Source organism: Schistocerca serialis, chromosome 8 (genome assembly GCF_023864345.2).
Source record: "Schistocerca serialis cubense isolate TAMUIC-IGC-003099 chromosome 8, iqSchSeri2.2, whole genome shotgun sequence".
In the NCBI taxonomy this organism is placed as follows: Eukaryota; Metazoa; Arthropoda; class Insecta; order Orthoptera; family Acrididae; genus Schistocerca; species Schistocerca serialis.
This window is the reverse complement of record NC_064645.1, coordinates 247,138,737-247,156,778: the sequence shown is the minus strand read 5'-3', so window position 1 is coordinate 247,156,778 and position 18,042 is coordinate 247,138,737. Positions and strand designations below refer to the sequence as shown.

Here is an 18,042-nt window from a genome sequence, read left to right as displayed (position 1 = left end):
GGAATTATTTTCCACCGAGATCTTCTTCTCCAAACTGACAAGGAGCTCCATGCTAACCTTGAGCGGCGAGGGGTTCATTTTATTCGCTGTGTGCAGCAAGGCCCTCCAAAGAATCGCACCGCTACAGGCACCTTTATCCTGGCCTTTGAGGGGGTGTCCTCCCAGAGAAGGTCAAGGTAATGGTGTATCAGTGTGATGTAAAACCTTATATTCCACCACCAATGATATGCTTTAAATGCTTATGGTTTGGACACGTCTTCCCGCTACAGCAATGATCCTCTCTGCAGTAACAGTGGGCGCCCCCTCCATGAAGGAAGTGCCTGTGCTCCCCCTCCCCCATTGTGTGTAAATTGTCATGGACAGCATTCTCCACACTCGCCTGCATGCCCGGTGTTTGTGAAAGAAAGAAGGATTCAAGAGTACGAAACCTTAGATCGGCTCACCTACACCGAGGCTCATCAAAAGTATGGCTGGCTCCATCCCGTGTCTATGACTTCTGCTTTTGCTTCAGTTACATCCATTCCCCCTCCTACCCCCTCCTCTTCCCAGTTCCATCCCATTCGCCCCATACCTTCAGCCTCCTCCTCACTCTCCCACTCCACCTCCCCGTCAGTACCCATACCCACCCCTTCGGGTGCTGCTCCCCCTCCCCTACTGGAGAAGTGCTCCCCTTCTTCGGCCGCTGCCGGTACTGGAGCTTTCTCCCGGGACTCCTCATCCCGTCACCCCCCTGAAAGGCAATCTGCTGCTCCGCATCGGCAGCACGATCCACAGCCAGTGGGTGCCAAGGTTGCCAGGTTTAATTCTGTGCCCACCCTCACTGAAGTCTGCCCTTTTCTTCCTTCCCAAGAGAAGAAGGAGAAACACAAGAACAAGGGCAAGGCCCCTCTGGTATCCCCTGAGGTGCAGCCTTCCCCTCCTCCAGTCAATGAACCAGTAGAGTCTGACCCCATGTATATGGATATTACCCCATCCTTATCGGTGACGAATGGCGACTCGGTGGCGTGACTGACTCCGGTCCGTTCACTTCCCATTTGGACTCCAGCTTGAGAACCCTCCAGTGGAATTGTAAGGGATATTTGCGTCACCTTCCAGAGTTGCAGCCCCTTCTTTCCTTCTACTCTGCTGCCTGCATTGCACTCCAGGAGACCCATTTTGTCAATTCTTACTCAGCTGCCATTTGTGAGTTCCACGCTTTGTCGGAACCAAATTGGCCCCGTGTAGGCTTCTGGTGGTGTTTGCACCTTGGTCCGCAAGGACATTGTTACCACTCTGGAAGCCATTGCTGTCAGGGTCCATCTGGCCACTCCAATCACAATCTGTAATCTCTGCCTTCCACATAACAGACTGCTCACATCCCTTGCCCTCACCACCTTTCTTCAACAACTCCCTTCTCCTTCCTGCTACTAGGTGACTTTAATGCCCACAACCCTCTTTGGGGTAATAATAAGACTACTGCTCTGGGCAGGACAGTTGAAGCTGTTCTGGCAGGGCTTGACCTCTTTTTACTAAACACAAGTGCTCCCATACAATTTAGTGTGGTGCACAGCACTTTCTCTACCATTGACCTCTCCATCTGCAGTTCTGGCCTTCTTCCCTCCATGCAGTGGGGTGTCCACGATGACTTATGTGACAATAACCATTACCTGATTGTTTTGACCTTCCTTCAGTGTCTCTCGCTCCGTCACCCTCCCAGGTGTGCCATTCTAAGGCTGATTGTGGTGCCTTCTCCTCTGCTCTCATTCCCCCTATACTGCCACACGACAGTGTTGATGAATCTACACAGACTTTGACTGCCACCATCCTTTCAGCAGCTGTTTCAGCAATCCCTTCCTCCTCAGGTTGCCCCCATCGGGAGATGGTCCCTTGGTGAACTCCGGAAATTGCTGCAGCTATAAAAGAGGTCTTTAAACAACTCCGCGCCCGGACCTGCTACCTAATAAAATTTCAGGAACGGATTTGCTGGGATCGATATGTAGCTGGTACCATAGGACCACACATCCCCTCTTCACAAATCTGGGCGAAACTCAGGCGAATTTTTGGCCACCGTCCTCCCACCGGGTTGCAGGAATGTCTGTGCATTGTGTTGTCCTTACCAATCCGGAATTTTGCAGAAAATTTCGCTCAACACTTTGCTCAAGCTTCGCCATCAGCTCAGTATCTGCCCACATTGCTTCTCGCTGCTTGGAGCCTTATAATGCCCCATTCAGTGAGTGAGTGGCAATTCGCCAGCACCCTCGCCTTTTGTCCAGACACGGCTCCTGGACCGGATCGGATACATAACCAAATGCTCCAACACTTATCGGTGGCTGGCCACCATTGTATACTGACCCTCTTCAACTGTCTGTGGAGTGAGGGAGTCTTCCCTACCCAGTGGCAGGAAAGCATTGTTATTCCATTGTTGAAGCCTGGGAAGCCACCTCTTCAGTTGGATAGTTACCATCCAAGTAGCCTTACCAACACCCTCTGCAAGCTCCTTGAATGCCTGCAGAGTCTGGTGGCTGTTTTGGATCCTTGAGTCCCACAACCTTTTGTCATTTACTCAAGGTGGTTTTTGCTGTGGCCGCCATATGGTGGATAACTTAGTCCACCTGGAGTCTGCTATCCGGCCAGCTTTTGCCCATTGGCAACACCTCCTTGCAGTCTTCTTTGATCTGCATAAAGCCTAGACACCACCTGGTGTCACCATATCCTCTCCACCCTCCAAGAATGGGCCTTTCTCTTTTCGGGTCCAAGTTGGCTCCTCCTACAGCACTCCCTATCGGCAAGAAAATGGGGTTCCACAGGTTTCAGTGCTGAGCATCCCTATCTTTCTCAGAGCCATTATTGGCCTGGTGATGACTGTTGGGCCGACAGTGTCCCTATCTTTGTATGCTGACAATTTTTATATCTATGTCGCTTCCACTGTAATGGGCCCTGCAGAATGCCATCTACAGTGGGCAATCTGCCGGGCACACCCATGGGCTTTGTTCCATGGCTTTCAGTTTTCAGCGGCCAAGTTGTGTGTCATGCATTTCTGATGTCACCGTACAGACCATCCCCACCCGGACTTGTTCCTCGATGGCCAGCCCCTCGAGGTGGTGGACTCCCATCTCTTCTTGGGTCTGGTCTTCACTGCCCGGTTGACATGGCTCCTTCATCTTCGCCAGCTGAAGAGGACGTGGTGGTCCCATCTCAATGTTCCTAGGTGTCTGTTCAATACCACCTGGGGTGCAAACCGCTCTGTTCTGCGGTTGTATCAAACGCTGGTCCAGTCTCTCGTTTAGACTATGGAAGTCCTGTCTATTGTTCTGTGTTGCCTTCGACATTGCAGATACTAGAGCCCATCCACCACTGTGGAGTCCAACTTGCGACTGGTGCCTTCCGGACTAGCCCCGTGCTTAGCCTTCTCGCAGAGGTGGCGATTCCACCACTGTGAGTTTTGCGCCAACAACAGCTGATATCTTATGCGCTCAACGTTCGCTGCACCCCCAAAGCACCCTAATTATGGTCTCCTTTATCCAGACACGGAGATCCCCCTGCCGCAGCGGCAGCCACGATCTGGTCTTACCATGGTTGTCTGCATTCAATCGCTCTTTTCTGAGCTCCAGCAATTCCTTTTACCACCTCTTTTCTCCACTCACACACGTACCCCTCCGTGGTGCGTCCCTTGGCCACAGCTGTGTCTTGGTCGCTCGATTGATTCAAAGGGTTCTGTCCCTACGATTGCTCTTCACCGCCAGTTCTACTGTCTCCTCAGTTCCTTTCAGGGTTCAGAAGTGATCTATACTGATGGCTGCATGGTTGCTGGCCACACTGGTTTTGCTTACACCTATGCACGACCCACGGAACTTCATTTGTTGCCAGGTGGCTGTAGTGTTTTTACTGCTGAATTGGTAGCCATCTTGTGTGCACTGGGCCATTTCCACTCCTGCTCAGTACTATCCTTCACTATCTGTAAAGACTCATTGAGTGATTTGCACGCTATTGGCCAGTGCTCCCCTCGCCACCTGTTGGTCATCGCTACCCAGGACTCCCTTTCTCTCCTTGCTCAACGTTGGTGCTCAGTGGTTTTCATTTGGACCCCAGGCCATATTGGGATTCCTGGCATTGAACTTGCCGATCAACTGGCTAAATTGGCTACTACTAGGCCATCTCTTGCTATTGACATTCCGGAAATAGGCCTTCGCTCGGCATTACGTCATCAGGTTTTGGGCCTATGGAATGCAGAACAGCGTACTCTTTCTTCGTCGAACGAGCTCAGGGTGATTAAGGAATCTACAACTCTGTGGTGGTCCTCTTTACAGGCCTCTTGTAAGATTCTGTCATCCTGAGCCAGCTCCACATCGGCCATACTTGACTGACTCACGGTTATCTCCTCCATTGCGAGGACCCCCCTCTCTGTCGTTGTGGATCGTTGTTGACTGTGGCCCACATCTTATTGGGCTGTCCCAAATTAGACGCCCTGCAATGGACTTTTAGCTTTCCAGACTCGCTACCCCTGGTGTTGGCTGACACTGCCTCAGCGGCGGATCTCATTTTACATTTTATTCATGATGAGGGTTTTTATCACTTTATTTAAGGGTGGGACCTTCCACCTTATCAGTGAGTGGGGGGGATGACAGGCCCTCTTGCTCCCCACTTCTCTCCGATCGTATTGGCTTCAACTGTGCTTGGTGGTTCACCCTAGTCCTCTGCCTTCCCATTCCTTTCCTTATGGTGTCTGTTATGTCTTAAGCATCTCTCTTGTCTCCTGTGCTGCTTCCTTCATGTCCCTGTCATTAATCACTTTCTTTCCCTCACCTCTTCTTCTGCCCTTTTCCTTCCTTCCCTGTTAATAGTTTATCATTTTATGGACATTGTAGTTCCCTCTTCTAATATGGTATTTTATCGGTTTTAGTTACTCCAAGGTCGGAGGGACTGATGACTGCTTAGTTTGGTCCCTTCTCCACTCAACCAACCAACCGGCTTTAAATGATTACTCAAGGAATATACTACAAACCCTTATACATCCCTCACATAGGAATCATGATGAGATTAGAATACTACAAATCCTTATACATCCCTCACATAGAAATCATGATAAGATTAGAATAATTACAGCATCCAAAGAGACATTCAAGCAATCATTCTTCTCATGCTTCATACTTTAATGGAATGGGAAGAAGCCCTAATAACTGGTACAATGGGGTGTACCCTCTGCCAAGCATTTCACTGTGGTTTTTAGAGTATAGATGAAGATGTAGACTAGACAGATTTTAATGCACAATAGAGAAGGTATTATCAATGTTATGAATGTGAAAACATCAATCTTGTTTTACCACTCTCAGCAGCTAGGTACAGGTTATTTTTTTCTTTATGCACATCTATGGCAAAGTACCTTTCAAATTATGTAAGTTTCATTGGCCTCCTTGTATAATTAATATTAAAAATTAGTACTTTAATTTTTGTGTTTGTGTATTAATATTATGATTGATTGACTAGTTTTATATGTTTTCGCACCAGTCTTTGCAATAAGCATATCTATGTAGTTTAATGGTGACAAGAGCCCTTGTGTTGTCCTCCCTCCCTCCCTCCTTCCCTTTCCGTCTCTTTGTTTGTTTCTTTCTTTCTTTCAACTTCTTCATCCTTCCTGTGTGTGGGATAGGAATTTGTACTAGGATTTTGTATATCCCTTACATTTGTAAGGAACAGCACTCCATACAATAAGAAGGGATGAACTGTAACTGGAATTCAAACTTACATTTATTGCATTGTTGATAATGTATAAATCAAGAGTAGAAAAGTCCTTGTGAATGTTTTGTGCTCTTGCCTTCGTCTGTCCACAATATCTAATCCCCTCAGAATTTAATTTGAACTGCATTCCAGTACCCTTTTTTCCCATTCTTGATGTTCAGTTTCTAACTTCTTTTCATAACACTATCCATTCTGTTCAGCTGTTCTTCCAAGCCATTTGCCATCTCTGACAGAATTTGTGTGTCGTCAGCAAATGTCAAAGTTTTCTCCATGAAGTTCATTTTCCTTTCCAAATTACTTATTATACAAATAGAATGACATTGGGAATCAGTTACAACCCTATCTCAATCCCTTCACAACCACTGTTTTCTTTTAACATCCTTCAGCGTCTGTAGATTTGGCCTGCTTCAATCTATCTTCCAAAATAAGTCACACAAACCAATATCCCTTGTGGCTGGCTTTTACCAGTCTTCCCATTCTTTTGAATATATGTATCAGTATTTTGAAACCTGGATTTTCCATTGTTTGACTTATTCAACTGATGGTTCAGTAATATTCACACCTGCCAGCACCTGTTTTCTTTGGAATTGGAATTATTACATTAATCTTGAAATCTGAGTGTATTTTACCTGTCTCGTGCATTTTCCATGCGAGGTGGAATATATTTGTCAAGGCCCGTTCTCCTAAAGAGCTTCATAATTCTGAGGGAATGTCATCTACTCCATCTTTGTGTGATATATTGTCAGTATTGTTTCTTGCTTTTTCTGTAACATATCTTTTTTTGCTTTCTGAAGCATGTGCAGACTATGAATTAGTGGTGGTGGTGGTGGTGGTGGTGGTGGTGTGTGTGTGTGTGTGTGTGTGTGTGTGTGTGTGTGTGTGTGTGTGTGTGTGTTTTACTAAATAAATGTAATTTACTTGTCAACTTGATTGGTTACCAGGTAATGAAATCTCATGGTGTGAAGAAACTAGTTTATTCATCATCTGCAACGGTTTATGGAACTCCTCAGAGTTTGCCCTTAACAGAAGATCATCCCACTGGTCAAGGCTGCACCAATCCATATGGAAAAAGTAAATACTTCGTGGAAGAAATACTCAAGGACTTAGTTATATCGGATAAGGTATCTATAAAATTATGTAAAATAGTTGTCATGGATAGCACAAATTTATGATTCAGAAGATTTGCTTGCCCTCTTAAACATGTTGAACTTTTTTTGGAGTGCACTGGTAGTGTAATGAAACATATTTTGCTCCCCCTTGATACCGGTGCCTCCAAACTCGAGGAAAGCAAGGTGAGCATTGATCATATGCTACGTCTCATCATGAAGTTTGTGATGTGTAATCTATCCCCAGTCTTTCCATTATCACCATATTTTCTTGTTACTTTATTCCTTTGTACTACCGAGCAAGGTGGTACAATGATTAGCACGCTGGGATTGCATTCAGGAGGACAACGGTTCAAACCTGCATGCGGCCATCCTGATTTATTTTTTCTGTGATTTACCTAAATCACTTCAGGCAAATGCCAGGATGGTTCCTTTGAAACGGCATGGTCAACTTCCTCCCCATCCTTCTCTAATCCGATGGGACTGATGACCTTGCTGTTTGATCCCCTCCCCCAGGTCCTTCCTTTCTATAATTGTATGCCTTCCCTGTTTTAACATATACTTACTGATTCTTTTTGTGTTTATTTCTCTCCCCCTGCCCATCCATCTGCTCCACCACTTGTGATAGCCTACATTTCTGGTATATGTTTCCTGCATTTGTGTCTGCATCAAGCAATTTTTGATTTTGACTTGCGATCGACTGCTACTCACCACATATATGAGGTGTTGAGCAGTGGGCAAGCACTATGTGAAAACAGACTGTATGATATTATTAGCTATGTGACCCTTGCATCAGAAGAAGTAGCAATCTCAGCTGGAGTGGGCAGTTCATTTCTCACATAATGAACTATGATGTGACATCAAGTAAAAATACCTTTCTTCCAACAAACTCCGTTCCAGTTTTAACAACACATTTACAAATAGTACACAAGATTATGTATTTTGTAGAGATCTTAAACGTGGTTCATCAATTAAACTGCATACGTTTGTAGTGTGCAAGTGTAAATGAGAAAACCATCAAACACGACAGTTTTGCATATCATCATTGTTTCAGCTCAATTTCTCTCTGCCAGCTAATGACAGCACAGCGTACATGATACTGCACAAATATGACAGTCATCAAATATGATGGACCAAAGAAACTGTCTCTTTGTGACAGACAGACAGACAAGAATTTAAATTACACTGCACAAGTAGTAAGATTGATCGCTTCTTAAGAAATTACGACCGTTGTTTTTTCCAACTCATAATCACAACCTTTCAGAATGACCTAGACCTTGGTCTTTGTAACATATCACACTGTTGCCACAAACTGTATTCACAAATAGTAAAAATAATATTAAATAAATATTGGAAGAAACACAGTCGATGGTCTATTTTACTTCCTAAAAAACGTGTGCATGACGTCATGTACCCTGTGCTGTGATTTGCTAATGAACCAAACTGATTAGGGGCTATGTTGACTTACATGTTAGCACAGCTGAAGTGCCATATTTGTGATTTTGTATTTATGCATGTGTACTATCAAAATATGCCATTTGATACTTCACTAAGATCTCTCGAAACCATGTTGTTTTTGGTACATTTCTAGTGCAAACATATCAGGGAATGTGATTTCACAAAATACAACGATTGCCTCTATTTAAAAATAAAAGATTTTTCATTTTTTCGGAAAAGGATTTTTTGGTGGCATTCTCGTACAGTTACAGATCCAGATTCACAGCCCTAGGGTCTTGTTTCAACCATAGTATGATAATGATGAACTCCATTAATGCCGATATATCAGAGATTCCATTAAGTGTACCTGGAATTGCGAGTCTAAGCCATGTATGTATTCTAAACAGATACAAATTCATCTGTAATGTAGTGGAAAAGCAATTTTTCCAGTGGAAAATGTAGACATTGTCAAATGATTTCTGTTGTACTGATCATAAATGTAGAATACAAGTGGCTGTTTCCGCACTATAGTGAAGTATTGATGTACTGACAGATAATATTTGAGAAGAAAATAAGGTTATGACAGTGCTTCCTTTTCAGAAAACTTTCCAGTGGCGTGTGGTTGCTGAGTTATTTTTCCTTTGATTGATTAGATGTAATGGGTTTTACATAAATGTGTTCCATTTTTTCTGTAATGTAAATATATGTGATTTTTGATGTCAGTGAATGTGAAATTGATAAGTATATTTTCTTTTTTTTAGCATTTCACTGAAAAACAAATAAGGCAAAAATAAGGAACAGGCGGAACTTCGAAAATAAGCTATCAGAAACTGATAAAGAAACTAGCAAAAAACAGCAAATTTGGTTAAAAAGCTTAGAAATTAACATAAAATAGCACTGAGTTGGCCATAAAATAAAACGAGTTTTTCCTATCCCTATATATAACACAAAATGCAGAACATTATTGTCCATTTTGCCAGCATGGATTCCTCTTATTACTAGTACATACCAAAAAAAAATTTTGTGGTTTTTCTTCCAGTTTGCTAATTTTTGTAGTTAAGATTTTCTTTCCTCACCGTGAAATTATTGCCCACTGTTTTACTCCCAGGAAAGAGCTTTGACAAGATTATTTATTGTGATGCCCCCATAAGATGTGCCAGTTAATAAATTATTGAATGTAAGAAGAGAGGAAAAACTATTAACAAATTCACACAGATGGAGATAAGGAAATGAAAAGACAGATTCAAAGAAAATGGGACTGAAAAAGGAAAGACAATAGCCCCCAATTCTAATTCTAAAAAGGATTTTACTAATATAATAATATGAAATGATATTCAACATAAGTTTAATGTTATTTGCAGTTGGCTTTTATACAAGAAGTCCAACAGTTTATGCTCACATAGTTATAAGAAAGATAAGATTAAAACCCTATTACATATTTCCTAATGTAATATTGTTCGTCTCACAGTAAGGAGGATTTCCTAAAGAATGGCTAGCAGTGATCTAAGTGAGATGCTGTCATCTTACATAACAGCAATTTCTCTGTCAAGAGCAGGGTGTTCTCTTATTTACAGGAAAATATGCTCCTCTATGTTGTTGCATATGTAATGCTGCTTTTGCGTGAACCTAAGAGAACATTTAATACTCTTGACAGAAGATAAAAGTATTAGCTGCATCAACGCTGGAACATAGCCAGCTGTCTGCAGTCTGGTGCACCTAAAATTTTCTGAAATTCCAGAAACTCTTAATAGTAGTACCAGCGTAAGAACTCATTGTCAGCAACGATTAGCTTTTTTCTGAATAAGTTGGCCACTGAGGCCATATTTAAACAAATTACTAATCCAGACAGTAATGGCTGCCAACAATGAAAATCTCCAACTGAAATTAATTGTGCCAATACTCAGAGAGAGGATGTTAATTTTTACATGAATAAAATTGTGTATCATTTTAAGAAACAAAGCATGTATTTTAAAGATAGCAAATGCATAATTTCCAGCAATTCAGACTTTTTTCAACTGAGCAGAATAAGAGCATCCAGATATTACAATAAGACAAAGCAGAATGATCACAAAGAAGACATTTCTGAATTGCAAAAGAAACAATTTTCTTAAGTATTTGATGCTTCGGTCACATCAGAGATACCACTTGTATATCCATTTTCAAACTGCGATAGAATTCCTATGACCTGTGTCTCTGTGTTTTACATCACTTTAACACAATTCACTTATATTTTTCACTAAATTTTTCCAGGAGACATTACACCATCCCGCCCCCCTAAGGACATTCTTTGTGGAAATGCTTACCTTCACTGGGCAAAGGAATGCTGTTATTTCACCCTATGCATCATATACTGTGAGCCGTTTCTTTCATATCAGTCTAGTAGGATGCCAGTTCCCTGCTATTTTGAGTGCACTGTCAACAGCAACCTTGCAACCCTTCCTTCCCCCTGTATTACAGAATTTCTCATGTTCAGTCCTTAATACTGAGAGAGGTAACCATTTGTATGGATTCCTATACTTATACCTATAACCTAACATCTTCATCCAGTGCATAGAAACTTTGATAGGACTCGTACAGAATTACAACTACTCATCTATTAAAAATAGTGTAAATCCATTCTCAATTATACGAGCTATGAACTTGAAAATTTCCTGCAAAGTCAAGTTACAAAATTTATGAATCACAAATTATGGAAAAAAATGGAAATGAAGTCCCATGCTTCTTTACAGAGTGTAGGGGAACGATGCGGGAGACCCGCACCGCCTTACTAGGCAAGGTCCTAATGGAGGTGGTTTGCCGTTTCCTTCCTCCGACCGTAATGGGGATGGATGATGATGATGAAGACGACACAACACCACCCAGTCATCTCGAGGCAGGAAAAATCCCTGACCCCGCCGGGAATCGAACCCGGTACCCCGTGCTCGGGAAGCGAGAACGCTACCGCGAGACCACGAGGGCGGACTATCACAAATTATAAATATTAATAAATTACTTATAGTTAAACAGATTGCTGACATTTGGTGATGCTTCCTCAGTGACCAAATGCTATCAGACTACCAATTAATAACTGTTCATTAGCAAGAATCTCTAATTTCATAAACTTTTGTCTTGGTCTAATATACTTTCACATATGAACTAATTTTCAAATCCAGCAGAAGCTGGATAAAAGAAACTTCCTCACTTTCCCATGCATGTATTCCAGGGTTCTCTGACCCAGCCAGCCTAAAACAGTGAACTCCATAGTAGCTTACCACACACATACCATCCCCCTCCTTTATACTACCTCTTTCTTCAATGGAGGAACATCACCTGACATACCATATAACTACTTACTAGAATTCTCTGACCCCATAAATATAACAGTCACACAGTATTCCATCTTACTGTGTTAACATCACATGGCTACAATAAACCTGAACTGAAACATTTGCTTTGCAATAAAATAAATAAAATGCACATGTAATAATTTAAAAAGATGACAGTGAAGAAAATAAAGTATTTTAAACCCCATAAAACTATAGAAGACAAGACAACAGCATCAAAAACAATGACAAGGTGTAAAATGTATGGTAGATATAAAACAACCAGGACTAAATAACTGATAGCTACATGTGACACAGAATAATAAACAAAAGACCACCAAAGATAGCACAAAAAGTGCTGAAACATGTTTGGATAAAGCAGAAGTAAACAAACAGTGCCTTGCTTAAGGTGGAATTTCTCTCCATTATTCCACATATTTAATAATGATTAAACATTTTGTATCTGCATAATTTTCTAGTCTATTAAAACAATTTTCTAGTCTATTAAAACTACAAACCCTTGCCAGTAGCTTATTGAGACACTCTTCTTCTCTCTTATTGATATGCAGCATCTATCTATTTCATCTGTAATTACTTTCACAATGCAAATTCTGTCTTGTTTCTATATAAATTTAAAACAAGAAGGCAGAATCATGTCGCAATAGATAGCAGTTTAGTTTTTTATTATTCAAGTGTAATTACCAGTTCAAACCCAATTAGGCAATTTTCAGAACAAAAATTACAACAAACAAAAACAAATCTAATAATTACTTTGTGTCATTTAAGTTATTTATAATCAAACATGGAAAATCCAGGATGGAATGTAACAGTATTATGACAAGGATAATTGCTACTCACCATATAGCGGAGATGATGAGTCGCAGATAGGCACAACAAAAAGACTGCCGTAAAGTGAGATTTCGGCCAACAAGGCCTTTGTCAAAAGTGGACAACACACACTCGTGCAACCGCAACTCACACACCCTTACCTCTCCTGTGCCACACAAACTTGTATCTCATCCTACCAACCCCTCCCCAGTCCCACTCTTCCTCCTCCTCTCTATTCCAGTTTGCACCTACTAACTTCACCTAATCTAGTCACATTTGTGATCCCCTCTTCTTCAACCACAGACCTGCAACCCATATTACAATCTTTTTATTTATTTTTCCTTTGATGTTATTGTGTCATAATGCCAATTTCAGTTGGTTTTTGCCTTTCAAATCAGCCTACTCCCTCAGATTTCATCTAGTTTCTCCGTACTTCATCTGTTTCATCCTTTTCGTGATTTTCACCATGTGTTTGGGTGTATTTTCAAAATGGTGAAAACCAACTGAAATAGGCAATGAGATCGAAGGAAAAATGAATAAAAATATTGTAATGGGGGTTGCAGGTGTGTGGGTTAATAAGTGTGAAGAAGGAGGGTGACAGATATTACTAGATTAGCTGAAGTTAGTAGGTGCAAACTGGAATCAAGAGGAGCAGGAGTGGGCATGAAGAGGGACTGGTAATATGAGATACAAGTTCATGTGACACAGGAAAGGTATGGGAAGTAACACACAAAAATATGCGAAAGTGACTTGGGGAGATTGATCAATTTGAAGGTACAGGATTAATGATATCGACGAGAGTAATGTGGAACAAGAGATGCTGCATCAACAATTGGCGTGGTCTTGTAGCAGTGTGCTGTGCATGGCTAAGTTATTTATAGTAAGAAGGAACTGGAAAATACAGGAAGAACCTCATTTTTATCGACAAAATTTTGGAGGTTGAGCGAAGATATTTTCTGAGTATTTTGACACAAAGTACCCATTTTTTTCGTAGCGGATTATCATTTCCTACAATTATTTATCTCTCTTTTTTTTATTTTTTTTTTATTTTTTTATTTTATTTTTTTTTAATTGCAACACAAATAACTGCACAAACAGTATGCAGTCAGTGGCATGTGCTGTGTGTCTTGTTTGGAAACAAACTTGTTGCATTTCGTTTCTGTTTAGGGTTTGTTTTTTCAGCAGTATTAGTTGTACATTAACAGTGACACAAAGCAGTATGGATAGGTTTAATGCTGAAGGGTTGATCAGTATGCATCCCAAGTATGCAGTGGAAGAGCCGAATGATGATGCTATGCTGGGCTGTTCTTGCAGTGAAGGCAACCACCTCACAGTACTTTCGCATCTGTATGTAGCTGCATTACTCTGAGTTTTGTGTTGTACATATTCGTGACTGCATATGATGGGCTAATCCACTGTTATGGAGGTATTTAAACAGAAACATAGGTAATTGGGGTAACAAACTGAGTAATTCATAATTAAATTATTATTCTGTAATGAGCCACTAGAGACCACAAATGCCTTATACCAAAATACACAGAAAATATCCCTGACCAGCCCCTGAAGTTTTTTGTTGGAATTCAGATACAACCTGTAGAAGCCATCATTCCCCATTACCTAAAATGCGGGACAGCTGCTACCATCGGCAATAGCAGGTGCGCACCATTACAACTAAGAAACCATGAAAAGCTCCATGATTGTATGTGACAGTATGTCACAGAGTTGATGTTACTGTCTCGATAAAGTGGTAGTGCTGTATTATGTACATAGTGATGTGAGCATTTGTGTTACTGGTGCATTTCTTACAGAGGTTAAAATACAAATAAAATGTATTAATATATAGCAATTTACAAAAAGAGGCTACCTTTTACAGTATTAAGTTATTGAAAGGCCCAGCAAATAGGTATATGTAAGGAAGGGAAAGGTGTGTGTGTGTGTGTGTGTGTGTGTGTGTGTGTGTGTGTGTGTGTGTGTGTCTTTACAATCATACGTCAACAAAATTATTCCTTCCAATAGACCATTAGTGTCATTCCTTCAGATATTTTCTCACTTCTTTGACAAACTCCAATGGAAGTAATTAGTCCCAAAAGCTGTAAACGGTTTTTCTGTTATGATATCTCCAGTGATGTATTTGCTTCCATCCCCATGGTATGTTACAGTCAAGCATGTATTAAATCTGGTAATTAACTTGTGCTTCTTCATTCTCCTTTGCTGTGCACAATCCCAAGCGATTATTCTATTGTCATGGAGATACTTGAATCATCTTCATATTTTATCTTTTTGAATAGCAACTGAAACCACACAACACTTTTGATTGTCATTTTCATGCCACATGTTTCACTGTATACAACTTAAGTTAATAACAGAAGGAGAGGGTATTTTGTGTATTATTGCAACATTAATTATACTTTTCTGATATCTTTTATAAATGCATTTGCTTGCAGCATAAAAATAGCACTGCATTGTACTGTTATGTTTTAGGAATGGTCAGTTGTCTCATTGCGTTACTTTAACCCTGTTGGTGCCCACAAATCAGGTCATATTGGAGAAGATCCTAGTGGGATACCCAACAACCTCATGCCATACATATCTCAAGTGGCTGTTGGTCGTCGACCTTCATTGTCTGTATATGGTTCTGACTATGAAACACCAGATGGTACAGGTATGTCATTATCCTTTTGTTTTCTTTCAGATGTTACACTCTAAAGTGTCTGTGTATTATATTAACATTTCTGCTTGTGTTCGCTTCATTCAGCATTTCTCGTGTCATGTATCAAGTAAAAAATTTTTATGAAAGATTGATGTACAAATAACTGAAGGAGTAAAGTTCTCAACTTACGTTATAGTTTAGGTGTTGAATGGCTGATAGGCACATAAGACATACAATGTTGCTAAGCTCTCATACTACGTATTTCTTCATAGTTAATACAGAGATGCACATACACTCGTGCACACACACACGCACACACACACACACACACACACACACACACACACACACACACACACACACACACACACGAGTGAGAGAGCGAGATGGGGGTGAAAAAGAGGAGTAAGTTGGATTTGCTTATGTTATAGATCCAGTGTTGTTCTCCCACAAAGTACAAAGATTAATTCAATTGTTCGTCATGTTCATTCATCGTAGTGACTTCTACCTTTCTCCTGCTCAATATAGTCTTCATCCACCTACATATGGCAGTCTCATTGCTATACTCTTCTGCAGCTCTAACCACAAATTCATGTGTTGCTAACATCTCCCTTGATAGTCAGGAAGATGCAGAGAGTGATTTTCTGAAAGTCTAGTGCTTTTTCCACCTTCCCAACAAGTTGGTGAAGAAGTGCTGTTTCACATAATTTGCCTGATTTATATGCATGTTGGTTTACATGTAAAGAAAACTTAGTTAGCCTCCTTTCCCAAATGTGCTCATTAATCAGTATTTCTAATGTCATGAAAAGAAAGGAGGACAGACTGATGAGTCTCATACCGTTGGGACCTACATAGGAACCTAATTAAACTCTCTTGCCAGTTGCAGCAAAGCTTGAAAAGTACCTCTTGGATTAGTTGGTATTCTGGTGAGCATTTTGTGAAGTCTAGTGTAAGCAGCTGTACCTTCCACTTTCCTTCAGAATACCTTACAGGATTATAGTTTTGCTTGCTTAATCACAAGTTTGTATATGGCAAGAACCTCTCTATATTTTGTCCATTGTCCTTTCCTTCTTGCAAGGTTGAACAGTCCTCTTGTCAGCTTCCTTTGCAATTCCCCGTTATTGTTCCACCAAGGTACATTCCTGTTTGTCAGCTTCTTGGTGACTAGGCACTCTTCAAAATATGGGGTCATAATGGCAGGCAACACTGCATCCGCCATTTCCTTAAAATCTACTGGATTCCTTATCCAAGTTTTGACTTCAGATAAGTGTGAGTTGAGGTCTTTCCTTTAAGAGTCCCAGTATGTTTTCCTAAGATTCCTGTAGGCCATGGTATGTTTGGCACCCATTTCAACCTCAAACTGCATGTATATTGTGTTCAGGTAAGGATGGCTTCAAGACCACATGTCCTTGTTTGACATAGGTGCCCATTAGAATAGACCCAACCGTTATACCAGTTGTTTTTTCCCTTTTTCTTACATTCCTGAATGAAGGTTTGTTGCCTCTATTCAGTGCCTCCAGCTTATCCTCGAATAAAAGTTCAAGAATGTGCTCACCTCTGTTCTTGGTGTCGCTTCTTCCCTACACCAGGTTGTGGTCATTGGCATCGGAACCTACCAGCAGTTGCGCATTCTGCTGTTAGCAGACATGCACTTCAAGGAGTACTGTCCTCACAAGGAGGGCAAGCTGAGGCAAATTCCATTTCCCTTGTCTTCCTTCCTCATGTTGCTTTATCCTGGTGGTCACTAAGTTCCTGGAACTGAAGTCTGCCATCAGGACGAATGAAGTTCCATTCTTAACGTAAATGAATGTTCTGGCATCCTTTAGATTCCTAGCATAAATCAACTTAAGTCCAGTTCTTCCAATGCCTGAAACACCCCCTTTATATTAATAAGGTTCCTGGATAAGAGCCATGTCAATCTCCTGTCTTTGTAGAAGACGAGTTGGGGTGGCAGCTGCCCCTTTATTGTGCTCCAGGTTTATCTGCAGCTTTTGCAGCCTCCAACATGTTGCCATGGTTGCATCTAATGTCTTTGATTATCCTGATGGAAACTTGCAAGAACCCAAGTACAGTTTTAGGCCTTGGATTTTTAACCATCAATTTTGGTCAACTGCTACAACTTTTTGATTGATTACCCTCCAGTCCGGTTTCAAGACTTTCTGGTCATGTGCCCATACTTCCTCAAACAGTCTTACGAGGAGTTCCTTAAGAAGTTTCTGTACCCAAATAGTTATCCTTGCAGGCTTTGGAAGATCAGCCGCTGTCTTGACCAGCAACTTCACCTCCTCCCATGGAGATATCTTGGGTACCACCTCCTTAAGCCAATCCACTCTTTCCATCACCTCGCAGGCAAAGATACAAGCACCCTTGAGCAGATAAACCCTCCTGACTCTGGGCCTGGGCATGCATCTCCCCAATCTTCTCAAAGAGTGTCATCTGAACAAGCTCCATTCTGCTGCAAGGTTATATTGACCAGTGGATACCCCTGTTGGGTAACTGCCATCCTGAAAATGGAGACAGCAGCTCTATAGGTGTTTCCCTATTTCTTGCCTTGGCTTTTTCTGGATCTGTTTATGTTGATAAGTGGGAGTATTAGACTCCTCCCTTGTTCCCTGTCTTAGAGTAGAAGGGACACGGTTATAGCTTCAATGCGAGGGAGTCTCCCCCCCCCCCCCCCCGCCCCCCCGCCCCCCCAAGACCTTTTAGTTCCTCCATTGATCTTTAGAACACCATTCTTTACCTTCCTTTTCTTCTTGTTCTTTGAGAAGTTTTCTCCTCTGAACCCCAGACATGAATTTGTTCTTGACCTAATCCAACTTCTCAGTAACAGTTTCCACTTCTAGAACTAGTCTCTTATCTAGTCCAATTGCGGAAACAACTTCCATCAGTTCCAACCCTGATGCTTGGGTGTTTGAGGTCTCATCAAGACCCTCAGTTTTTGTTTTGTTTTGCTTGTTCTCCATTTTGGTCCCATGAGAATTGCTAATTGCTCAGTTGACACCAC

General features: G+C 41.4%; 1 protein-coding gene across 2 annotated transcripts in view; it reads left to right on the top strand.

The window, feature by feature from the left end:
• LOC126416040 (UDP-glucose 4-epimerase) overlaps positions 1-18,042 on the top strand; it is a 103,165-nt gene that overhangs the window by 45,225 nt on the left and 39,898 nt on the right. For both annotated transcript variants that reach the window (XM_050083504.1, XM_050083505.1), the window contains exons 4-5: positions 6,657-6,836; positions 14,870-15,050. In XM_050083504.1, coding sequence (XP_049939461.1) covers positions 6,657-6,836; positions 14,870-15,050 — 361 coding nt within the window. The remainder of the gene's footprint in view (positions 1-6,656; positions 6,837-14,869; positions 15,051-18,042) is intronic.